General features: G+C 43.5%; 1 protein-coding gene across 4 annotated transcripts in view; it reads left to right on the top strand.

The window, feature by feature from the left end:
- Window positions 1-26469, top strand: part of Syn1 (Syntrophin-like 1) — a 216103-nt gene that overhangs the window by 171426 nt on the left and 18208 nt on the right. For all 4 annotated transcript variants that reach the window (XR_004582099.2, XM_076690162.1, XM_034330004.2 and 1 more), the window contains exons 4-5: window positions 7981-8189; window positions 25122-25345. Coding sequence is in view for 3 of the 4 variants with exons in the window: in XM_076690162.1 (XP_076546277.1) it covers window positions 7981-8189; window positions 25122-25345 (433 nt within the window). In the remaining variant the exon portion in view is untranslated. The remainder of the gene's footprint in view (window positions 1-7980; window positions 8190-25121; window positions 25346-26469) is intronic.

Below are 26469 nucleotides of genomic sequence, written 5' to 3'. Positions count from 1 at the left end.
ATAGATTTAACGTCGAAGTTTGCCACCAAAGGCGAAGATCAATATGCGAAACGATCGTCTGTATTAGCAACGGTACATAGACGGTCCGCCTCGTTGCGTTTCCCGTCACATTCGTGGAACATTATAGCCGTCTGTTCGAGTGTCGACCGTCTTCGATGTTACAATTAGAGTTCGATGTTTCAACGGATTGTTCGCTATTGGAACCTTGTTAAGTCTCGTGTTGTTCTTTGACGAACTATTCTATAGTTTAGTCAAACCCTTTCAATACTAAGTTTCTTGGACAAAAAGTATCGGTATTTTAATCCTAATTAACCCCTATCAATTCATTATGCAACCACTTTTTGTATAGACACTCCAATCGATGTAAATCTACCGGGTCTGACAAAGCGTTGACTTGTTCCACTTGCATCAACTCTATCAACCCCCGCGCAGGTTCGTTAGTTATTTAATCAACACTGACGTCAAGAATGATTGACGGGAATTGATTTTCTTTCTAAAAATAGCAAATATTTTGATCAAATTTTTCGTTAGTGACATTTTCAAAGCATTCAATAATGCATGCTTCCGTTCCAATATCGAAAACCCAAAATTAAATCTCCGAATCCTTAATCCAATTTCCTTTTACTTAATCGCATTACCCTTCGTCTGGCGGATCCTAAATTTCTAAACAGTCTGTTCTGAAATACTCCCAAATTATTTCAAATCGAAAGTCATCGTCGAGAAAACCATTCGTGTCCGAAAAATAATAGACGAAGGGTATAATTCAAAAGATTACGTACGACAAAAATGGGTTAGTTTTTATCACAGACATTTTCGTCCATGTTTCATCCCCTTTTGTCGCAACCTCTTCGAATTCCTTCGGGGGACAGGTTCGGTCGAGATACGTTCGATTGGCGAGCAAATCGAACAGGGGTCGTGTCTTTAGAATTTGATGATCCATCTTTGGAACGATGATGCACGTTCCATCGCGTTTTATCGGTCTAATGCCTCGGTAGCGTGTTTCATATCTCTTTTCATCCGCTCGATAGCTTATTTTGCGAGCCGGTAATAAACCACGCGAGAAACTCGTCCCGTTTCCCTCATTCTTTCGAATATACCCGACTGGGTATCGGTCCCTCGTCGACTCGTCGAGGGTACGAGCGGGTTAGGTTAGGTAAAGGAAAGCAGCAGGAAGGGAATTTTCAAGAGGTTAACGGGCCAAACAATATCGTCGTCGAGCCACACCCGCGTTCGCTAATCAGACGCTCGTACTCGCGACAACTCGCACGCGGGAATACGTTTCGTCTCGCGGCGACAGTTAAACGGGAATTGGACCGTTGAAGTGAAATACCAATGGTGTTTTCTACTCTACACTCGGTTCTAGTTTTATCGTGAAAATCCTCCTCTGCGATTCGTCTGAAAAACAACGAGGAGGTGGAACAATTCTCAGGCTATCAATTTGCAAGCTCCGCATCTTGCAGTTAAAGTTATTAGAAGCTTTTCCGCTTGTAAACAGAGTATATTGCGTTTCTCTGTAATTTTATCAAGCGCAAGCGTAAAGTGGCCACGATTTTTACACGTAGCAAAATGTCTCGAAGGAAAATCAGTTTTCTAATTTCGACTAAATTGAAGTTTTCGATTGCTTCGAAAACAGCGACAGACAAGATGGAGCAGCAAAAGGTACACAGGGTAAGGTAGAGTGGAAAGCGTCCCTTGCAATTTATATCCCGCCACCTCGATGTACACAAACGGGGACTAATTTCCCTTCCAAATTCGAGACCCCTTCGCCGAGAGTTGGTGGGAAAATCAGATCCAGCTCGGTGGCATCGATCTCGAAGACCCTCTGTGTACCGAAGAAACATTCTCATCGATCGTGGTGCCGGCGAGCGTCGCTAAAATCCTGGTAACAGAGATGGAACGAAATTGAACGGGTATGGGAGACGTTATCAAAGAATACAAGCCTCTCAAGGATCGATTACACCGGAGATTCCTGCGGTCGGCTAGATTACGCGCTGTTCTCTCACGCCATTGCCCAGCCAAGGGTTTCAACACTGAGACCGCCCGTTACCGTTCGCAAATCTTATTTGAATTGGAGATGCCAAGTTTACCTCTTAGCTGGACCGACCGACCAACGTTGGTCGCCACTCTATAGTCAGCTTACGGAACGCTGGCAGTAAGTAGCTTAGGTAGAAGGACGGATTTCTGCGACGTTACTCCTCTCTCATCTTCAATCTCTTCTACTTTCCCGCGAACACTTGCAAACGCGTCTATTTATCCGGACTACGCATAAGTTTCGACAGTCTAGAGGGATAAAAATATAGCATCAAAGAAATACTAATTATCGCAGATTTTATTGGTTTTTCTGTTAATCAAAAACATGGTACTTAATTATATTTTTCAATATTTTTCAATAGTATAAATGAGAAATATTCGAGATGAAAATAAATAGGATCGCGTTCATTGACATAGTTAATAAATTCGAGTTTGAATAGTTTATAGAGCACTCGGTATCTTTTTCTACTATTTTGCTGGCTCAGTGGCTAGGATGAAATTATTTGCTCGTCGAGTTGCCGGTAAAGAGACGATTAACACGTTCCCGCGAGCAACGAAACAGCGTGACAATGGTCAACGTGAATTGGGCTAGTTTCAACAATTCATTTCACCGAGCTAAATTGCCTGCGATATTTCGAAAGGTCGGGGCAGCGTGTTGAATACGAGCAGCAACCGGGTTGAAACGAACTGCACCCTCGCACGTAGCGTGTTGCACCTGCGCGCGCCTGCAATACCTGCCTTTACCGAGGATTGTCAGATTATCTTCACAAATGCCTCATGAACCTCTTTTTCCTACCCTTTCTCGCCGACGTCTGGCTGCTTTTAAAACGAACGAACACCGACGAGAGAAACGGTTGAAAGTTACGATGTCTCGTATGAAATGCTTTTAACGCGTGTTTCGATTATTCCTTTCCACGATTCAGTTTCGAATAAGTTATTTCCAGCATACTGTAAATGTTGCGTATAACGTTTCTATTTTACCAACGATACGCCGTAAATACAATTATTACCGTATCATGTTGTACAGTAATAATCTCATCTTTATTGCGTTTCCCAGTGGCATTAATTAAAGTGACATTTCGCCGTGGGACGATAATGTAAAGCTTCTAAAATTTCATCGTCCCCTGTTATAATATGGCGAATTGGTCATACCATGATCTTTGCTTACTAGCCAGTGTCGAGGGTTGGCGAACCCTTAAAAGTGGAGGAGCCGGGATGCACATTTGTGGTATCAGAGATCCCACAATTTCCTCTTCGTCGAAACGAATTACAGAATCTCATGGTTCCTATGTTGCTCCTGCTTCTGCTTCGTTTTTTCCCCCTCCCGTCGTAAAAGGGAATGATACCATTGGGGGTTGAAATAAAGTAGCGGCGAATCTAGGGATTTCCTCTGTCTCTGTTGGGAAAAAATTAATATCATAAAACTTTGAATTTGTTTCTTTTTTGATTTTTATTTTCACCCAGTTTGAACAGTGTATTTGTAGTACAATTATTTCCATGTATCATTAATACACATGCATTATATCGTTGAGCATTTATCGAAGTGAAACAAATGATAACGACACTTTAATATCTTTTATCGATAGAACGTCGATAAAATTATTATCCGCAAAGCGCTTTGCTTTCTGAATGCAATATTGCCATGGACAAAGCTGTCCTGAATGGTCAATACACGCCGTGTACGCGCAAAGATAAATAGAATAGGGAAGCGGCTATTTAAAAAAAAAAAAAAAAGTAAAACAAATAAAACAAATACAAATAATAATAATCGAGCATCGACAATCGTGAAATAGCTTTGTCCGTAATCCATTCAGTTGAATATTCTTTATTGGCCTGTCGACTAGTACAGCTTTTTTATTGTCCAATAAAAAGAAACGACGGTACGTCGCTGAACAATTTTCTATGAAATTCAATACTGTCCGTTTAACAAAAGAATCCATAGAAAATATGGAAAGGAGAAAAAACAACCACGTGGAAATTCTAGACAGTTATAGGGATGATCAGCCAGACGTACGATAATTAAATATCGTTTAATTTCATCCAAATTTTGACGCTCTGTACTTATGCAAACAGAAGGCCACCGAAATAAGTTTGCTTCGAAAACTTAGGCAATGAACATTCGAAGGAATTCAAGGAATTCAATTCTCAGATTTGCCAGAACTAGCATCCGTAACTCGCCGCTAGAAATCGATTTCGTTCTTCGCCCTCGGCTCATCCTTTTAACGGATTAAAAAAAAAAAAAAAAAGCAAAGAAGACAAAGAGAGAAGAGGATAACGGGGATTTACCGAAAAAGCTTTCTTCCTCTTCTCGAGCTTAGACGTGTCGGTTCTCATTGCCACAGAAACCCATCCATTCTATTATTTCAAGGAAAAGAATGACAGCGGTGAATGACAACGACGAGACAGCCGTTTTGTACGCAGTGATTCATTACTCTCTTAAATTTATGAAAATGAATGAAAGAGAAACGTGAAATGGAATGATAGAAAAAGTTTAGGATCCTCTGTGCGTACATTCGTTTAATACACTTTGGAAACTGTTCGACCGCGAAATGCAAAGAGCATACTCGTCGAAAAATGAACCTGCGGGAAGGCGGAATTTCGAACAGTTTGAACGAAAATTTCGGCATAACCGAGAGGACACTCGTGGCAAGTTTCCTCTGGATGATGGTAGAAACGTTTTCGCGAATTCGCGTGAGGGGGAAACGGCGAATTAAAAAGTTGGCCCTCTCGAAATCTGCTCGACACGCCGGGCAAAATTTTTCTGTCGACCGCTTTTCCGCACCGTTTGCGCGGAAATTCGGATCCGGTCGAGCCGGTTGAGTGGCCCCCGAACGAATTTCGCGTTTCCGCCAAAGGAGAGAGGCTCGAAATTAAGCGTCCGCGAAATTTATGGCGGAATTATAACCGGGGTATAGATATCCCGTTATCTGGATAACCGTGTTGCTTTTATTCGGAACGAGTGAATTGTTTTCTTTTCCATCTTCGAATTTATTCAACTTTAAACAGTGGCATTGCTTTTTGTTATTGAAATTAGAATCCGGAAGATTTATTTGTCAGAAGCTCTTCTCGCGAGAAATAATTATCCAAATTGCAGGGAATGAAAGAAACCAAACTTTACCGAACAAATACTTCAATAAAGGGGGTGAAAAATGAATCTGTATTTCAAGTAGAAACGTTGTACTAAAACGTAGGTCGTAAAGTGAAGACGAGAGAGTCGAAAGCGACGAGGAAATAGTGAAAGAGCCGAGTGTCGATTTCTCAAGCTTATCGTCTGGTTTGTCGCGAGGCAACAAAGGTGCTCGGTTACGTGGTTTTCTTCGCGAAGTAGAAGACACTGGCGATTGGTCAGACGCTGGGTGTAGCTGGCTGCCGGAGAAACACGAAACCAAACGCGCTGCCATTCTGCAGCGTCGAATGCCGGTCGGATAAAGAGAAAAGAAGCTGGTGAAATGCGCGGATGGAGTCACGTTTAACGACGCGTCTCGTGGACGACCAGACTGTCATTAAAGTTGAAGATACGGCCGAGAGGAGCGAGCGGTTCTTGAGAAGAAGCAAAGAGGAATTCAAGAAAGGGATGTACAAGTAAGAACGTTGAGGGAGAATCAAGAAAGAAGACCGGAGGTAAATGGACGTGAAATTAAAGGAATTGTTTGAAGAAAAAGAATTATATTTCTGAGAGAAACGAAGGAGGCAAAATAAGATCCTTTTTAAAAATAAGGGTGAAGATCTAATTCAGTAAGAAATCAATTCCGCCCAAAGACAGTGGAAAAATTTGAAACTCAAATTCTCTAAATTTGTTGTACCAACGCATTGATCGATTTACGATCGATAACCACCCTCTAAGCTCCACCCCTTTCCTGTCCTCCACCCTAAAACCGCCCTCTTTCTTGAATAAAACGCGACACACGGGCTCTTATCTCGCGGGAAACGGAAGCACGGAAACGTACAAGGGTTGAAAATCGGATAGAGGGGATGTGTCGGTGGGAGAGAATAAAGGGAAGCAGCAACAGGAAATTTGAATTAAAGTCGTTGGTCGGTAGAAAAGGGTCGTCGTAAATCTTTTTACCGTCTCGAAACCGGGAAGAGAAAAATCCCGGGAAACTCGGAGGGGAAGAGTGTTTCAAGGTGGCGGAGGATCTATCGTTCTAGACTTTTTTTTTCTGCCGTCAACCCTCTAATTTACTAACCTTATCGGTCAGAAACAAAGGATCTAGGATGACGGCGTCGGTGGTGGTGGTCGGTTTTGCTGGCTAGAACGGATGGCTGATCAAAGGCAGGCAAATTACGCGCGGATACACAACACCGGAAGCGAGATTACCGGGTCACGTTGAAAAGCTGACGTATGGATAGGCGGATGGTAGCCGAGTTAACGACGCCGTTGGTTATTTCGCTAATTAAACGAACTCTATGTCTCGACGATGCGTCCGTCGCGAGCAATTAAACGAGGCCCGTTTGACGAACGCGGCCGGATCGTCTTCGAGACGATGAGCCCAGCTTCGCTTTAACGAGCTCTCGTATTTCCAACTCTAAGATTCCCGAGGGTTTTCTCCATCCGGTATACTACCGATGCTTTGAAACGACAATTTACCGATGAATCGTTAACCCATCTTCCGGGGATTGGTCTTTATCGGAGATAAAATTGGAAAGATCGCAAAACGGTAAATAAAAATTATTTCAATAAAATTCAATCGTCAGAAAAATATTTCTCTCCATCGGCTTCCCTCGTATCGGATCTCAAACCCAAGCCCAAAAAGGGTTTTGTTTTATATAAACAAAAACAAAGAATAAAACACGGTAGATAACGTTTCAGAGAGGTTTGTGTATACGAACGGAGTTAAAAGCACGCGATACCGAAACCATATGCTAAATGCGGCCGCGTCGAGATCGTCTAAACACCGTGCCGTATCCGGTTTCCTCTTTAGGGGAGGGTTCGGGGTTGGTTTGAAACGGCGAAGCAGAAGACAGGCAGCGAAAGCAGCGGTAACAAACGTCCGCCGTCTCTTATACAAAGTATCCACTTCCACGTTCGTTTCTCTTCCACACTTTTAAGCGATAACGAACGTTACCAGCCCTCGGGGGATCGAGGGGTGTTGTTGCAGCGAGAGCCAAAGGGGGCTAGCGAAAGGGAGCGTCAGTTAACCCGACGCTGTTCTCTCTCTCTCTCTCTCTTTCTCTGGGAAGGAAAGTTGGTGTTTGCGAAGCAGAGATGAACGCGTGGAAAATATTTCGACGATGTTGTCCCGTTGCCCTTAATCGCGCCAGGAATTTGACTGAGAACATTGACAGAGCGAAGGGTCGTTGAACGTTCTTTAAGACTTCAACTAGTTTCTTTTCTTAGATCGTTGATAATTTTAATTATCAAAACGATTTTATAAAAATTGATCGTTTCGAGCTTCGAGATGTTTCGTTAAGCAACCGTGAATTATTAAGTTGGATTCATTTTTAGATAAGTTACGCTTTCATCGCGTACTTACGATACCCTCGCTTAGAAATTAGCGAGTCAGGTTCGTGGGATGCACGCGAGGAACGTCAGGCCGAAGTTGAAATTGAGTTGTCATCCACTCACGAAGTTATATGACGCCTTTATAATGTTGCCCGGCTCGTGATGCGAAAACTATTAAGTCCGAAACCTGATAGCCCCCTGCTGGCTAGCCGTCTGCCTCGAAAAGGGATATTACAAGAGGCTACGGGGGAGGATGAGCTCGACTTCGTTGAAAGGGATTCGTGCTTCTTCAAGGGGTTGCTTCAGACGCGGAACGAGTCTGCCAAACTTGTCGTTCCTTTGCGTTTTCTTGCGTGAACCTTGCTGGAAAATTAGATGATTGAAAGGAGCTAATAAGACTCCTCTACTTTCTTCTTCGTTACTTTTTACACGGTCGTCTTTCGATAATTTTCCCTTTGAATTTTCTTCGTTCTTTTTTCTAACATTTTTGCTTTGATTTGTTTCAGAGGGACGAATCCTGGAACTGCATTCACCGGATGGGGTGCACGAATGTTGGTTGAGGGCCGCTGACAACGCCGAAGCGAACGTCTGGTTCAACGCTCTTCACTCGGCTCTGGCAGCTCTCACCTTGAAGGCGTTGCGATTAGCTTCCGCACTTCCAGATCCGCCGCAGCTACAACACATCGGCTGGCTCGCCAGGAGACACTGTCTTCAGGTAAGTGGAACGATACTCGAACTTTCGATCTTCCAAACTTTCGTGTATTAGAAAAGTCGAAAGAATTGAACAAGAAGGAGACAGGTAGGAAATAATGAGGCAAATGAAGAACAGAGGTACAGAGAATAACGAACTCGAGATAAAAGCAGAAATACAAAGATGGAGCTAATCTAAGAAAAAAAAAAGAAAGGGGAATGCGGACGTGATTGAAGGATGGAAAATAAAACGGGGGCTAGTAAAGAAGTAGGGGAGTTGGAGTTGTAGGTAAGAAATCCTTAGGACGAGAGTGCAATGAAGAAAATCGGAGGAAAGTAGACGGAGCGATATTGAAAAGAGCGGAGAGGCATGAACGGGTAGAATAGGGGGGAACGGAATGGAAAGCGAGCATCTGCTATTCGAGCGTTTTCTTCGCATTCGAGAATCTGATAGGCTGAGACTGCTCTTTCGCGAGTAGTTTCGCTCTGATGGAGAAGTGACGGGGTCCTCTCGACAGCCAGCCCACATGAGCGTACCGGCAATTTACGAGAATCCTGAAAACGCGAGCGGAAGCGTTTCGAGACGCGAGAACGGTTCTTAACTGGCGTCGTTCCTCGAATATATTCCGAAAGGCGAAGACGCGTGTCTGACGGATAATAGAACTTTCAGATCGGCTAGAAAGGGGTCGAATGTTCCTTTCCACTCTGTTGCGAACTTTCGCTGATGTCGAGGGGATTCCTGAATGGTAATTGGTACACGCGAAGAGGCAAGTCTGTACGTTGCCAGACTAATTGTCGCGAACTTGCGGCTTAATTATCCGGAACGATCGAGGATCGTTAATTACAGGCTTTCGTCGCATTTCGAGCCCGTTCGAGGACAAATCTTGCTGATTTGTAGCCTCTGTCTTAACGCGACTACAACGGAGGGAATAAACCGATCGGGAATCCTCTTTTATTTTACTTATATTCCTCGCATTCGCGCTTGCAATTAACATCGTACCTTTTCGTTGCAATCCCTTTCAGACAAGGGTCGACGTTTCTTCGAATACATAACAGACACAGGCTGGAATTAGCCGTGCAACGATAAGAAGATTGATCGTCGGGGTAAATTATTTCGTAAAGACGTCTGTCGGAATTATGTTAACGAGTAGGCTGGATTTTTGTTGCCACTAGGCGGGTGAAATTGGTGGGTTGTAATCGATAGACGGTTGATTATGTTGCAGTGTAGCTCGCCGGGATGGAAGGGTTCGAGGTGTTTGACAGAGATTGATAAAACGCTCGCGATAATGTGATTACACGTTGTACCTGGTATGTAATCGTTCTTGGTACCGATTTTCTGGGCGAATACTTAGGGTTTAAGGGCGTTGTAAATTCGTGTTGTTAAGGGTAATTGAATTACACACAGGCTGGAGCGTGAAATAGCTAACAACTTGTTGGAAATTAACGTTAATTAATTGATGCACGTCTTGTTGAGGAAAATACGCTTGGATAAAATCGTTGCGTCTAAACGGTTAATTAAGACGATAGGATTGAAATTGTTGAAAACATTTGATTTAATTGTTAAGAAAATTCAGAGCACTAAATGTATCCTTAGTGTAAATGTAGGAGGTAAAATGACCGATCACCGCAGTGTTGATAGTCGCCCAGCGAGCCCCAATCTAGCCTATCGACTCAGGATTCACTGGGATAGATCGATAACTAATATACCCAGCAGAGTGCGTATCGATAAACCCAACAGATTCCTAAACGAAGGTAGCCAGCTGGTGGGAGAACGAGGGGTGCACGATGTTCCCAACACATAATTGATTGGCATTAACGTACCTGATTGCTGCTATGCTGTACCCTCTCGCCCCCTCGTCCTCCTCGACAACTGTCCCGCGGGGTGTTCGAATATCTGTCTGCCTAGAGATCTCTAGGCAGCGTGTGTTTGAAGATCCCGAGCAATAATCAAGCAATATCCGTCGTTGCCGCGAGATACGATTAAACGAACGAATAAACGAAATCAACCATTATCTTTATAACCATTTATAAATACTGCTGATCGATAAATAAAACGATAGAAATGCGAGATCAGGAATTGTCCTGTAATATCGTGCGCAACGCAGCTTTTCAGATTGTCAAGCGGAGTTTATCGCGCTGGATTACGCGAGTTTATCGCGTTTGTTTGTCGACGAGCGATTACTAGCGCGAAGTGGATCGCTTTTGCGGATGCTCGAGATTAATTTCAAGCGTAATGCGATTGCTGAACGGGAGCAAAAGGGTAACGGACTGACGGACGTACAGGGGGCTAGCGCTGAGAGTGCAAACTACAGCGTCGAGTAATTATTGTTGCCAGGGTACGTGTATGGGTGTGTGTACACCGAACGGTGTCCCGTTTTTAGTCGATCGTCAAATAAATCTCGTAATCAGGACGCATACACGCATCACAGATCGCTGGCTCGAAATCGTATTCGTGTCCGTTCTGGAAATGAAAAATCGTGCATGCGAAACACCGGCCGCCCCTCGCGAACGGAGTGAATGAAAATTAGAGAAGGATCGATCGAAAGGCGATTAACTTCCAAGTCCGTTTAATCAGTCGATCGGTCGAGCTAGCTGTAAGTGAATCGACGAAATTGCCCTGTTTTTTTCCTCCCCCATTCATCCCTCTTCACTCGATAACCCTTTTAACCTACTCATCCACCGTTTGTACGCAACGAAGAAATTATACCCTCTTCATTTTTCTAATTAATCCCTTCGCCGTCGGTTTTCCAGGGTTTCGAGTAGACCTTTGTTTATTTCAATTTTCTTAATCACCGAATCGATGATCCATTTAGCCTCGTCGCCGCAAAATCGCGTCCGAGCAATCGTCGTGGCCCTTTGTGTTCATTCGAAAATTTCGCTTCAGACCGGCTAGACTGCCTGACGTGGCGCGAAACAAAAGCGGCTACGTGTGTGAAAACGGTCCGCGCGAATAATCAGTTAATATCGACGGCAATCGAACGGGCCTCTAACGAGCGGCAATTGACGAACGCGTAACGATCCGACGACTTTGTCCGAGCAAAGCCTGAAAATCGGATTTCGAATAACCGGCCGGGGGTTGCAGGCTGGACACGGAGCGACAATACCCCGTCCCCGCCCCCTCCGGTATTTCACCCTCTTTTCCATCCGATCGATCCACGGAACGATTAATCGCGACAGGCTGAATTTGTTCACCTTGCTCGGTACACCGTTCGTAAACGTACGAATCGCTGCGGAGAAACTGTTCAACTTCGCGAAGCGTAACCCTCACTTTCATAGAAACTACATTTCCTCCCCGTTTCGAAACGAGCGCACAGTTCACGCGGCTCGAAAGCCGCTTTTGAAACGGAACGTTCTGACAGGCGAAGGATTGAATTTTTCAAAGTGGCTTGAAATTACGACGCTGAATGGTAATCTGTTTGAAATGAATTTAGTTTACCTTGGAATCACGCGTTATTGCGAGTTGTCATTGTTTCTGACAGCCCTGCATTTGACGTTGTATGTTACATTGTATACACAGTGCACGCGGTTTGTTCGACTTTCCAATGGGACTGGATTGTCTTTCTAAATTATTTATGTCTGGTGATAAATATAATAATTGTAAATTTTATTACACTTATCCCACCGCGGTTATCAGCCACGATTAGTCGAGAAATTTCATCGTAATTTTGGCTTCATTGTAGGCAACTCTACAAGCCAATCGGGGCGGGATTACACCGCAGCACGATGTCTACTAAATTTCTAGCATACCGTGCTTTATTAGTCGGTCGATCTGGATTACACCATGCTCGAGCGTACGCGCTCTAACTCACTCTTGTAATTAGCAACGAATCTCTCGTAGATACTCGTTGTCGCGAATCAACAAAATAGAGTTGATAAAATCGTGCCGTCGAGATTTTATGATAATCGTCGCGAAAATGATCCTTGATAACGCGGGATAGAATTTATACGAACTGCTAATCAGCGTAGCAACAAGGAACGTAACGTTTACCAGGCAACATCCATAAACCGTTCAACGGTCGACCTGTTCCACGGGATTATCCAGCCCGGAAGTGGCGGGGAATATCCGGGACGTGGATCGTTTATTAAATAATATGAGAACGAACCGAGTCGTTGGACGAACAGCCGGTAAATCACGACGGGCAAACAAGGCGCCTACGGACTAATTAACGCCCCTCGTGTATATGGCTGCTTGGTCTGCTCGTCGATCGTGCTATTGTAAATTGGATTTCTCTAATGAATTCCACGGGGAACAATAACGGACTGGCGTCGTCGAACGAACAAAGCTCGTCGTCTTTTTTCTCTCTCTCTCTCTCTTCCTCTTTTTCGCTTGTTTAGAGAACTGAAATATCGACGAGACTTGCGCGATATTCGTGGCAGGATTCGACGACGCGTCAAAGATTTCCTTCCGTTTCTGAATTTTTTGAAGAAAACAGGAATTTTCCTGGGATAAAGGAAAAGTCTTCGGAGAATAAAATCGGCTTGAATTCTTTGCTGAATTTTCAAGACGCAATTTCGTTTTATTTTTATCATAAAACGATAAGAGAAATTGAAATTTATTTTTGAAGAGTACATTGTAGTTTGAAAACTACTTCAATATTCCAGTATTTATTTGTCGTATTAATTGTTCATTACTAATCTCTGGGGTCGATGTTGCTATTAATAGAAATCATAATTTCGTAATGAATTCATGTATGCTTTTGTCGATAAATACATAATCGACACTATAATTCCGAGTTACGATTTCAAATATTTTCCAAATTTCAAACTATTCCTTGTTTTCGTCTTTAGTAAAAGAAATGGAGAACGAAGTTAAAGTGTTCAGGTGTGTTTCGTTTGAGGGTTTTTGCGGCGAGGTTACAGCTGGATTTTCCATCGGAAACGTTGGGTAATGGGAAAGGGAGTTTGAGAAAGGGTCGAAGGAGAGAGGTTGTTCGATTTTTGTTTGGTCGAGAATCCACTGCGATGAGGCGGTTGATTGCTTTCTCTTTGTAGCGAAGTGATTTCATTGCTGAGTGAAATAAAGGAAGAGATTGAAGGGGAATGTTTTCGATTGTCTTTCTTTCCCATATTATCGAGCAAACAAATTTCCAAATAGTCAAAAACTTGTATCTTGGCCTGCCGCTTATTCTTCGAAAAACACTCTACCAATACAGTCATTCAGAACTCTTAGAAGCACTAAAATCCTCGGTTAATACGAAACATTTTCGCTCGGTTAATCCGCAGTAAGCTGGAGGCAGATTTCCGCGGCCGATTACCGTGTACGAATGGAAAGGCATTATACGGTGCTTTATTATCGCCGGAGGCTAATTAAACGGCGCCTTGAGTTTCGCCCGATTACATTACACCGACCGGCTGCTCGCCTAAAAATATGTCGAGGAAGCTGCCGCGGCTCGTGGCCCGCTTCATTACGCCCGGATTAATTAAAATACACTTAAACGGAGTATCGTTCATTTCCACCCCTGCCGTTCGCTCTCGCAATTAATCCGAACCGAATTTTCATTACCAATTCCCTCTCATCGTTGTTGTTCCCTTCACTGATTTTTCCACTACTCTGATATTTTATAACAATGGAAAGTATGTACGTTGAGAGCACGATAGAAACGGGTACTGTTTTGGCCTTGTATCAGAAACTTGGAAAGGTACGCGAAATGGGGTGCACGCATACAGGATCGGCTGAGTGGAAGGAATTTTAGGTCATCGAAAGAAACACGAGGAGCTTTAGAATCAGAGTGGTACGCGTAGTAAAGAGCGTCACAGAAAAGGGAACAGAGTTTTCAGAGAGTAAAAAGGTGCATAGCTTGAAGTCCTATAAAGAGTTTTCAAAGAGAAACAAAAAGAGGTGCAGGGGGGTGGGGGGGTGGACAGGATGGGCGGAGTTAAAGGGTGCACAGAGCCAAAAAAGAACGTAGTCATAAAACGCGAGAAGCGTACAGTGTATCGTATAGACGTTCGTTGAATGTGCAAACAAAAAAACCGAAAAGAAGCAGCAGCTTTTCGTTCTTTTCGAAATATCATAACGCGGCTGAAGGGATTAAGAGAAATATTATCGGCAGAGGTATCTTCTAGATGACGCGTTTTGAAGGAATAAAATGAGACAGAGAGCATGGGGAGATAGAGGGTGAAATTGTTGGAGAGATAACGGAGAGGGGAAAAAAAGCCACTCGTATGTCACTCGTTATCGTTAGTTTTAGGGGGTTGCGCAAAATCGGACGCTCGCCAAGAAACTGGTTGACCCTCGTTTCGCGTTCGCCATCCCCCGAAACGCGATACCAGCGGAATTGCTAGCGTTTACTAGACGATTCATGAAATCGGCCCGCCGACCGTGTGGTTTCATCGAAATAAGGATATTATGAAAACTCTGTGCAATCGAAATTGAACGTACAGAGAATTTCAATGTTAAATATAAAATGTTATTAATTCTTGAGGAAATTTTGAGAAATTTACTGACTTTTTAATATTTTTTAAAGGACTTCGTTCAAAACTTCCACTAAGATATAAATTAAAATTTTCTAAGTTAATTTCAAAGAGTTTGCTTGAAGAAATAATAAAATTGCAAATGATAACACGAGTGTAGTAAGTTGGTCGATATTTTCGATAAAATCGATATTCTTCGTCATATGGATCAGTCTGTATAGAGATATACACTAGGATACATGGAAAATAGGAAAAGTCCACGCGCAGTGGAAAACTAGGTTATCAGGGGATTTCAGTTTGAATTTCTGATGCAGTTTCTCCACGCTTGTTCGATAATCTTCGATCCACTTTACATTTATATTATCGTCGATCGTTCCGCGAGGAGGAACGATAAATCTAGATCGAAAAGTATTGAAGTTGGATCGATTTTTATGAACGCCCGCGTTATCTTACTTTTCTGAAACTTTGCAAAAAATTGTTCAAAAATGTAACGCGAATCGTAAAGTTCTATTGAAATCTTACAACGAGAAGGGTGCAACGATCTGAATTCATATAGTATGATTTATAGAGAAAGAAATATAAAATTTCCGCTTTGAAAAGTTCCAGGAAAATTCTAATATACGAGCCATCGTTAAAAATTTAGAACTACCCTAGAAATTTCCAACTTGAACGCGAAATTTCCTTTAACCCTTGAACAGCGGAATCTGGGTCGATCGAAACCCAAACTTGCAAAACGCATACATACCTAAAGTTAAATATATAAATCTTAAACGAAAATAATATGAAACACGAAGTCACATTAAAATTAGGACTCTCTCCATGGTCTGCCGTCCGAGGGATAATAAACCACCCAAAATAAATCTTAAACGATAATTAAACTTCTAAACAAAGTACTGTAAGAATATTTCGAATGCCAGGATCGGTAGGTAAAATAATGTGCAGCATGCGAGATTAATAATAATTAGAGGGTACATATGCCAGCGCACGTTCGTGGATACGTATTCGAATGGCGAGAGTAAAGTGGGGCCCTTTAACCCGAGCCCTGTGTTACGTACTGGTAATCCCAGCGGCGATACATCATCGACGAAGCTTAGATTCCCTCTCTGTCCCCGTGCACGTTCCTCGCATCGCGTTATTGCAGTTCCGGGTGTCCTCTCGAGGATGCGCGGACACGCGTCGCGCGGTGCCGTACGCGAAAGGACATTAAGTATTTCCTTGTATATCTCGGCAGAATGAGAACAGGCTTCTCGTGTTATTAATTCGACCCGTCAACCGTGCCGTACTTCCGCTGTGAATTGTTGTTTTACTGGCGTTGTAAAGATTAGCGGTGAAATTATCCTGGATGATTTAAAGCCAGGTCGGAGATCTTTTCCTGCTGGTTCAACGGGAAAATAAACGGAGGATTAGATAACGGAGGGATACGAGCGGACCACGTATTGGCTCGCCTCGTAATGAAGCAGTAAAATTTCAGCTCGTTAAGCTGAATGAGTTTGTTTCGTGCTACCTTTACGAGATCTATCCTTTCGGTTGTGATTTTACAGACTTTTGTGAGGGTGAGATTAATCCCTTTATTGATCATTGAATTCGTGATTCGAGCACGTTTTCTGATTCATATGATTTCTGTAAATGTTAAAAAATGTAATACGGACGGTACAGCGGAATATAGATGTCGAATAATACAGAGAAAATAAAGTAAAAATACTGCAAACAGTATTGAACTGAGAGAAGCTAAGCCAAAGGCAAAGCCAGCGCAAGTAGTCGTTTCCATTCATGGTCAGACGTAGCCTCTTACCCTCCATATGGCGTATAACCATCGATATTTCAACCTAACTCCCTCGCAAACTTTCAATTTCCCTTCCCAGAGGCTTTTTTACGCAACGACTCGTTCCCCACGAAAAGATACATCATCCAATAAAAGAAAAAGGTCTATCCAAACAAAAATAATCTTCCACTCGTTGACCAACCCTCGGACCTATTTTCTCCCTCGTGTTTCCCGTATTCAGCTGTGTTTCGGGGGAAAGCGACACCGTGTTACGTGGTACTCATTAAACGACACTCAACGAACTTTCGTAGGCCTCGTGTCGAAAGTTAAACGAGCGAAACGAGCCTTGCGCCATACGTGGCGTGTTGTAACACGAGTGCACAACCGAAATCTCGGCCCTGCGGGCTCATTTTAAGTCGATTTCCACGCGAATACCGCCGTTTACAACCACTAGACGCTCCTCATCCTCCCTCTGTCTGTTCGCAATTGGAGTTTGAAACGCGGTACGCTCGACGAACCGTAGCTTTTGTCCCGTTTGTTGGGAAAGAAACGAAAGCGTTTCGTTGCTTCCAGGACAGCGTAGTTGACACAGTTCCCGGAAAATGGAGATTAAAATTTGGAAATTTGGAAATTTCTCGTTATAAGTTTAAAATATCTATTAATTCTGAAATTCTTCGTTGCTGTAAGAAGGTACACATCCTTCCCAAAACGTGGCGCAATTTTAATCAAAATTCATTTCCAGCCAGTGTATCAAAGGGCGGGGCGAATTCCTCGTCTTTTCTCTGACATTTCGGTTATCCGACCTGGAATCCGGCTAATTGGGTCAGGGGAGTAATTATCATCGGTCGTCATTGGAACAATCTCGACTGTCTGGAGCGCTGGAGCTCCTTGAATAATCGAGACGCAATTCCGTCCGTGAAACTGGCACGATATCTTGCGGGACATTCGACGCTGACATTTTCTAATAATTTATGAGCTGATACGCGACGTTTCCGAAATAACCGAGACGCGGAATGATCGAGAGGAACGTCTTCGAACGTAGCTAGTTATTGGAAATCGTGGGTGCAGACGTCTCGATACACGGTTCTTCCGATTATGATTATTGCGATTATTTGAAATACCGTTACGTGGATCGTTTCGATCGACGGGAAACGTAGAAACGCGTTCCCGTCGGCTAATGATCGTGGGTCAACGGGGGCGCCGTTGAAACGGCCGGCGCGCTCCTCTAAGGTTCGTGCTTTTAAGTAGTAAAGTTTAGTAATTGTCAGCCCGCCGGCTGGGACGAGACCGTTATCGAGTCTGCCCGAGCTACCGAATCACTTTCTTGTTTCTCCCGGCAAAGCGTGGAAGGTTGAATGAAAAACAGTCACCATTTTACTGCGCCAATTCGAATGACACAAATGGACAATGTCATTAGTTTCATTTCGATTCATTAACGATTCATAATGCATCCAATATTAATTTCAGCATTTTCTAAGAATTTCCCTGAAATTTGAATTCTTCCTGTCGCAAATTCAACCCTCGACTCGTTTGTCGACTAGCGAATTGTTTATACTCGAGGCAGCTTGAAACGTTAATTGAACTGTAATATTCAGAGTTAGAGGAACGATGGTGGCTTCGTTCCAAAGATCCGCTGCAATTATTTTCATCGAGATTCCTTCTCGATTTGATTAAAAAGTTACCATTCGAAGCTTGTGTTCGCCTCTCTGTTGAATCAGCTCGAGATTGTCTCCGAACGAATTCCTTCCTGCTATCACTTTTCCCTCGTATCGAAAATTGTCCACCGTCATCTCTATCGTAATAGACAGAAAATATCAACTTCCAGACAATCATCCCGTAAACCGATTACAGTTATTATCGACTGTTGTAATAGGAAGCCATGATAAGTATTATCCTGTTGATACCGAAGCCAGAAAACAAAACGGTGATAGTGTGTAATTTTCCTGAAACGACTTGGCTGCGGGATAAATCAAAGAAGGGAAAAGATTCTTTCAATATTCTCGTTTCAATTATGCGAAAAGGATCAGCGCAACGGGTCGACCGGCGAACGATTAATCGCTTTACTCATGTTTTTCTTTCGCAAGTACGAACAGAAGAAGGGGATGAAATATCGAGGTGGCTCAACCGGACGATCGGTAGGGTGAGAATTCTCTCCAAGGGAGAACGAACAGATGCTCTTTCACAACCCTCTAGAGAAGCTTGGCTCTGCGGGTCCCGTGGATGGTTCGCTATTAATTAGAGTGCGAGCCACTATCCGTTCTCAAACAGACCCCGATCGGTCCCGTTCCATCCACGATCTTCGACGCGAGCCTCATCCTTTCGCCTTGATCACCCCTTCCACCCCAGCCTCGACCGCGTCGTTTCACCCTTGGTTTTCAGCCGCGTTCGTTGTTCACCCGCATGCCAGACGGAACCGTGTTCCAAGCGGATGGTGTATCAGCAATGCTAAGTAAACTGCGGTCAGAAACGAGCTTCTGTGTGCACAAGGACGTAGACGAGCCTCGAACGAACAGAGACGATGTTTTTCGAAGGGATAGACTTGAAGTGATTTATCGTGGTTGAACAGGGTGAGATGGAATCGTGTCACTTTCGAGGCATGCTTTATTAAGATATTTACTTTTTGCAAATTAATCGCTTTATAAAGTGACTTTTTTCGAATGATTGATAGCCGTCGCGTGCAGACAACCGTAAATACGTGAAACGCGAAAGAAATTCGTGTTTGAAATTCTAGGCGAGGGAAGGAAAATCGAGAAACAACGAACCCCGCAGGCTCTTCACGGCAAGACACCTTCGATTGGCTTCGTTTCCAGCAATCTCGGTGCCGTTTCTCGTTATTATCGACGACGAAATCGCGCAATACTAGAGGTCTCGAAAGAAGCTCGTCGCGGGAACGAGGAGAACGAAGGAAAACCTTGTCGATTCTCTGCTCGTCGCTCGATAACCTTCTCCACTTTTCATCGTGGAAAGAACCTTTTCCTATTCCGTCGGTTCGGTTCAAGGGTGTCGCCGAACGATGTTAAACTTCCTCTTCCACTGTCTACCTCTTTAATATATTTCTCTCTTTTCGCTTGATTCCACCTTGCTACACAATGTTAGATTGCGCCTACGCGACAACGACGGCTGGAGAGCTTCTTCACGCTCGATTTCACGCGCCTCGCGATCCACAAGACCAGACGAGATCGGCGTCGCGACGATTCGCGATAACGCGTCAAACTCTTCGATGACAACTGCCTAGCGATACGGGTAAATTAAATCAACGAACGAAGGGAGAGAAAGATTCTTGAAAATTTTATTGGAAATCAATCCTTGAGGAAACTTTACTCAACCCTTAATTCAGCTAGAAACTTTCCAAAACCATCCCCTTTCGAAAAGTATCGATCCCGAAATATGCAAGAAACTGGTAAACGGGTTCTATGCATCGAAGACGCTGCTACGTTTATCGCGTCCCATACCCTGGCTGTAAAACAACCCCTGAAACTAATACTTCACTGGAGCCCACCCCTTTTGTCCTTGTTCATTGCACGTAACGTTGGTCGATGTCTCGAAGGCAGGAGTAACCGCAACGAAGCAAAGGAAACGCGAAGTCAGCAAAACGGTGTGCGGGTGTTTGAGAGAGAGTAAGGGGTCGGAAAGAGCGATAGACAACCCTTGCGAAGGCTCGAGTTCGACGACGAGACGCGTCGATCCCTCGGGAATGCGATTGTAACTGCTCTTTTAAACGTTCTGTTAAACGAAGGGGGTGAAAAAGTCGCGTGTACAGGGGTGGAATGACAGAATCGGGAGAGAATCACGCGAATCAATCGTGAATTCAACCCTCGTTCTAATCGATCCTCTCCTGAAGCTATTTTATCGAGATGGTAATTGAGAATAAATTTATTTCGTAAAAATTGAAAAATTTCATAAAATAATGGAGAATTATTTGAAATGGGATCGTTTTTTTTTTCGCAGTAATAATTGGGATACACGCGTGGAATATTAATCAAGGAAGCGGTAACTCGTGGAAATAAATCGTCGCTTGTAATGATACAAATGAATCGAGATTTGCAAACGTGACGCGGCGGTTTTTATTGATATTCCATAGCCTGGGAAATGGTGTCGATACAGATATATAATACGTATATATTTTTTCGCCCGTTTATTTCTCTTTCGTTCGTACATATATTAAATAACGTTCGAGCAACGTCAGCGCCGATAATAATTCTTTCGATTACGCGATACACGTCGTCCATTGTACTCGTAACGAAAATATTAACGATTTTCATTCTACCGACTGGGACAAAATGTGGCGGATAAATATAAATATCAAGAAATCTTTCTCGTATGTTTATTTTCAATAAATTGTAAAACGATCCCTCGGCTCGATGTTGGAAAATATATCTTTCGTATAGCAATAACTCATGAAATAAAGAAGAACTCTCTTCTAAAATTTGACGATTAAAATAGGTATTAAATTCGAGTTACATTCTGAATTTTTCCATCTGGTAATTGATGGCATAACAAAAATATCAGTGGTATTTTTTGTTTACAATTTTATACGATATTTAATTTTGTAATTGGTAAATATTGTATTTGCTAGGAACAGGCAGATGAAGTTTTTCAATTAAATTCAAGAGATAGTAGCAGGGTAAACATTTCAGACAAGCAGAAACGTTTCTCATTTTAATTAAACGTTCTTATTCGCGAATTATATCGGTAAATGTTTACCCAATACACGGTAGAGGTTCAATTATTTTTTAATGGACTTCAGAAATATGTACAGGTACCATAAATTTCCTTCTCGATGGACTTCAAAGGATCCGCTCGAATCTTTTCATATTTTATGGTAATTTGTCAGACATACATATATTCGAATATATTTTTCCTTTCCATATAAAACGCGTTTCGTTTCCTCTCGATGCTGCCTGACGCAGAGTTTTTTAATCTGAAAAGCAAAGTTTTCGCTTCGTGTCTGTTGGAAAAAAATGAGGATGGGCCAAAGTTTCGAGTTCTTCTTTATGTCAGACACATCGAATGTATTTCCTCGATATTCTTAAGAGGATTCGATGAACTCATCTTGCAGATGCACCCTGTCGGTCAAAAATATGGGTGCTTCTTGTTCAGAAATTAATATAAATTTTAGAAAATCATCCGAACGACTTGATTTAGTAATTAAATTACAAGCAAACGAATAGGAATTACACCAGTTTCCACGGAAATTATTCTCTAAGCTAGAAATTCCAACAGAACGGAAGTGATTAATCGCTGGTGGAATTCCGCGACAGGATAAAAATCGTTCCGACAACGGTCAAGCGTTACACGGGGCTATGAATACCTTAGGTTACTTCCTGTATCCAGCGAGGATAACCGACCTATTCCCCATGACGCTGCGTTTTAAAAGGGTTAATAAAATTTCCCAAGTAATATGCATAGTTCCGTAGGGAACTTGAAATAGTTCGCCGGTGAAACGAGCAAGCTGACGCTCGTACGGGTCGTTCGAGCAACCGGTCCTCATTTCATTTTCTTTTGTTTTTTCTCGCTACCCTACAGTTTGTTCGAAACTTCGTTTACCCTCGCTTAGGGGAAGTTAGGGAAAAAAACGGGTACCTGCTTAGCAAAAGCAGCGGTAGCTCGATCGTTGATTCTGTGACACGCTTTAAAAGATACCCGGAAGGATAACGAAATCATTCTACTCTTGTGTACCTATATGGATCTAATTTCCTTCTTTCCTACGTTTTTCGCATGAAAATTTTTCGAATTCCTACAATAGACTCTCGTTATATGGACGGGGCTTGTTATAACAAGGGGAAATTTTTTCAAGCTTCCAAGTTCTCGTTTGGAAAATAAAATAAAAAGTAGAACGTACGACATTCTGTAACGAGTGTTATATAATAGTAAGGGCATCGATCAGGAAAGAGGCAGCTTTCAACGCAAGGAAATAACGTTTTCGTTGGAGAAAAGAAGTAGGCAGGAAAGGGGTACTGCACGCCGGAAGGTTCCTCGTTCTTCAAGAAAATTAAGCCAATTAACCCCTCGAGCTCGAGACTTCCTTTTAGTTGGCAGTCGTCCAGCAAACTGTACCCTGCTCTGTCGTGTTTTTCCCCGGGGATGAAAAAAGAGAGGAAAACGAACGTATTGTATTTCGCAGCACAATGCATCACCGTTCAAGCTTTCGACGGTGCATCTTCTCGGGTCGTCGCGAACAGCAATTACTTTCAAGCACAATTAACAGGATATATTCGTTGATTCGCGCGAACAGACGGCAAGGGAACAAATAGCGCGTTTCGCGCAACTCTTTTTCCCCGATTGAAGCGGATCTTTATCCGCGTTCCAACAACCGGTCGATTGACACCAGCTTTCGACAGACTGAATTCGTGCTTCGCAATTCTTTTCTATTCATCAACGAACCCGTCCAACCATCGCCTGTGTTGATTTTGTAACCCGTTCGCGTTACCCTGGTAATAATAACGAGAAGGAATAATGGTGGTCCTGCGGAAACCACGAATCGCGATGAATACGGTTCGTTGAGCGAACGAGTCGATTCGGACGAGTGTCGGGGGATGAAAATGAAACGCTCGTGATACAACGCACGGTTAGGTTTTTTAATAAAAATAATAACATTTTGCGATACTGTGTTATGGAGTAGTAAAAACGATACGGAGCTTCGATGGTTTTCCGTGGAAAATTTTTCGAAAAATTATACTCATAGCGCTAGTTATCGATTACCATTTTTTTTTATCGAGTAAACTTTTCTATAGGAAGCTAAGGAATTCAGCGAATCGAATTTTCATCGGTCCATTAAAGAGTTCTTTCTTCTCGGGCTTGAAAACAAGCTTCCTTTATCGAGGGTGGGATCTTTGTTCCTCCAGCTGTGAATCTGCTTCTGAATAATTCGAAAACGAAGTCCTATTATCGTAGTCACATTTTCAACCCTACGTAAACTACGTAATTTTCATCGCATCCCGCATTCCGTAATTGTCTTATCATTCGCTGAATTATTTCGCAGACTGATTGTTTGAAAATTAATGTTCCGCGGTGAAATAAAGGGGGATGTTCTAAGAACGAGAATGGTGAATCGATGTCGAAAGCCGATTCGCGATAAGCCGATTTCCTCGTAGAATAGGAGAAGATAGAATTGTTTCGAGGTATTAACGAAAGATGATTGGTCGTTTCAATTGGCGATTTAACGAAGAAGGACTTTATTCCGTCCGTAATTTCATTCGCCACGAATAATTGAATATTTTTTTCTATAATTATTCATTTAACAATCATATCACGATCGCATGATGGAAGATTTTAAACAATCTTTGTTAAAGAAGAGGAACATTAACGAGTTTGAAAATTGAAAAAGTTACGAATAAAATACGGGCGGACAGAAGGGCGGTTTGTTTTTGCTACGTGTACATTCTTTGATGGCATCGAGTTGAACGTCCAATGAAACAAAATCGAATGTCCAACTCTGAAAGGGAAAAATCAAAGGAAAACGATAGAAAAAGGATTTCTATGGTTTTGCGGAACGTTGACGTGACTCGACGTGGCTAATTGCTATTATTCGGCTGCAAAACCAACAAATTGGACGTGCCTTTTGTGTAGTACCTTCCGATGCGGCTGTAATAATCGACAGCCGTTGTATCGTTCCTTTGCATCCGGAGACATGATTTTAAACGAAACAATACTTGTTTCCACGAAAAATGTGAAAATGTAAAAGGCTAGAGGGTAATTAAAGGGACGACAGGAAAAACGATACGTTATGTATTTCTAAATTAACGCTGAATCGTACGATATTACATTACGAAAGAAGAGTCGGTGGAAAATAATAGAGAAAAGAATGGGAATGGAAGAAAACTATCCTGGAGCATGATGAAATGGACAGAAGCGTCCAGTGGCACGTGAACCATCACGACGTAAACACGCAGCGTTTTCAACGGAACGTCAATATTCGACAGTTCAATTAATCCACGATGTATCATCCCTGTGGGAAACAGATGGGGTACATTGTACGCCCTCCATCTACCGGATGCATTCCGAGCGTGGCGAAAACCACGAACGCGATACGTACAACACGGTTACAAAGCCGTATCCGGTATATAGGGGGCACGCTTCTCTCTTCGCTCGATATTGTCTCCGTTGGGGCAACGTTGGTATAAGTGCCACGGGAAAATGCGCTTGACACTTATGAGGCTACATTTCCTCGAAGAGACTTCCTCTCTGATGCTCGCTTTTCCTCCTTTTTCAACCCTTATTCTCTCTCCTTACGAACGTAGCGGCGCATGTTTGGAATGCGACACGGGAGAAGAGAAACTGCTTACGCTTCCGTCCATCCTGTTGTTTTCGTCCGTCGATAACGCGACGGGAAATTCTCGAATTCCGCGTCGCTCTTTTGTTCGACCCACGGAATGCCGTCGTTACGAATTTTACCCGCGAGCACGGATTCCCGGAGCGTAAGTTGAAAAAGTCAGCGTCGATGGTTACTTGAACAAAGTAAACGCAACGATATATATATGTTTCTGCGAAAGCGAAATTAGAGGATTCACCGGAAGCGTGCTAACAAAGCAGCGAGTAGTTGAACGAAATCGCAAATTCCTGGCCCGCGTCGTTATCGTGCACGAGCAGGTGTCGCGCATAATTTCTCTGCCTCGCCTCCTCGGTGTTCCCGAAAGAAGCATTTTCCAACGGGCGTGAATCGTGCCGGATCGCGATTTCCGGCGCGATCGCTCGTTCCGCATGCACCATTTCAGCCGTGTCGCTTTTGTTAGAACCATCAGCGGTGATGATTTACGAGCGATTCGCGCGATCTGTCCACAGAACGGACGTGCCAGCAGCGAGAGCAGCGAGGACGGAGCGGGAAGCAGCGCGAGTACCTCGCGAGGAGCCGGAAGCGGATTCGGCCTAGGGGGTGCGTGCACCGGAGGATGGCGCAGCGTTTTCGGTGCGGTTTCCGGCCGAGAATTGAGGCTGTACGAGTGCGCCCCTTGGAGCCCGGAAGCATGGGCCTCGCCCAGCATCACCTGCCCTTTGATAGCAACTCGGTGAGTACACGTTTTTCCTCTTTACTTATATCTCGATGATAAATCTTTCTTTTCCACAATTTTCTCACGTTTCCTTCGGTTCGATGCAACGATTCCTTTAAACTACTAATTCCTGGTATTAACTGCAACTAAAGAAAAACTGACCGACGACGATAAACTCGTCAATTATTCCGCTCGCATGCTCCTCGTATTAACTTCAGCTTAAACTCCTTCCTCCTCTTCTCTCCTGCAAACATAATCTCTCTCGGAAATCTCTTGCGAAGTATTAACGCAACAAGCGAATCTCCAGGATGGTTGTTCGCCAACTTCTGAATTCCATACTTGGAATCGATGCAACGCCGGGCGTCGTCCCGTTAAACGGGAGGCGTCGCGTCGATAATTGCAATCGATAGGCAGGTTAGGCGGGTCGATCGAGTCGAAACGAATCAGCGTCGCGAGAGGCGGCGCCGCGTTTTAGCGCTCCCCTCACGTAACGGTCGTCGTCCCGACGCGACGCCGCGATACGAATACTCGAGCACGCGAATAATAGTCTTAATTAAAATAGTGGTCTAACGAACACCGCTAACTGCGGTAATCCGACGTGCCTCATTGGTAATCCCCTGGCCGTGCCTGTGAACACGAACACGCGTTGCGTTAGCCAACCTGGCACGATCGAATCGACGCATAGGCCGTTCTGATATCCATCAGACGTATACATACGTGACGTGGAATGACACCTTCCTGTCGTATCCGTTCCCGAGGAATATCGTCCTGATAATAAAAATACGAGACGTCGTCAGGATACCTTTTAATTCACAAAACCAGCGCTATTGATTTTCTCTCTGTCTCGAAAATCGAAGGTAAGTTTCGGCAAACACGTATCACCGTTCTTAATACTTCCGGTCAGGGATAAAACGGGTTGGTTTCTTCGGGTTCGGTTAGCGTGTAACGAGAGTCGAAGTTCGCGGTGAGAAGTGCAGTAGTTCGTAAGACAGAACCGGACGGAAAGAGATGCGAAAATGACCGCATTCCCTGGAATTGGATCTGGTAGGAAGGTGCTCGCGATCCGGAAAGTTAATGCAACCTGGGCCAAAGGAACCCCTAGACATCCACGGGACTGTGGTTAATTCTACGCTGGCCTGACC

This window comes from Osmia lignaria, chromosome 2, assembly GCF_051020975.1.
Source record: "Osmia lignaria lignaria isolate PbOS001 chromosome 2, iyOsmLign1, whole genome shotgun sequence".
In the NCBI taxonomy this organism is placed as follows: Eukaryota; Metazoa; Arthropoda; class Insecta; order Hymenoptera; family Megachilidae; genus Osmia; species Osmia lignaria.
This window is presented reverse-complemented; position numbering and strand designations above follow the sequence as displayed.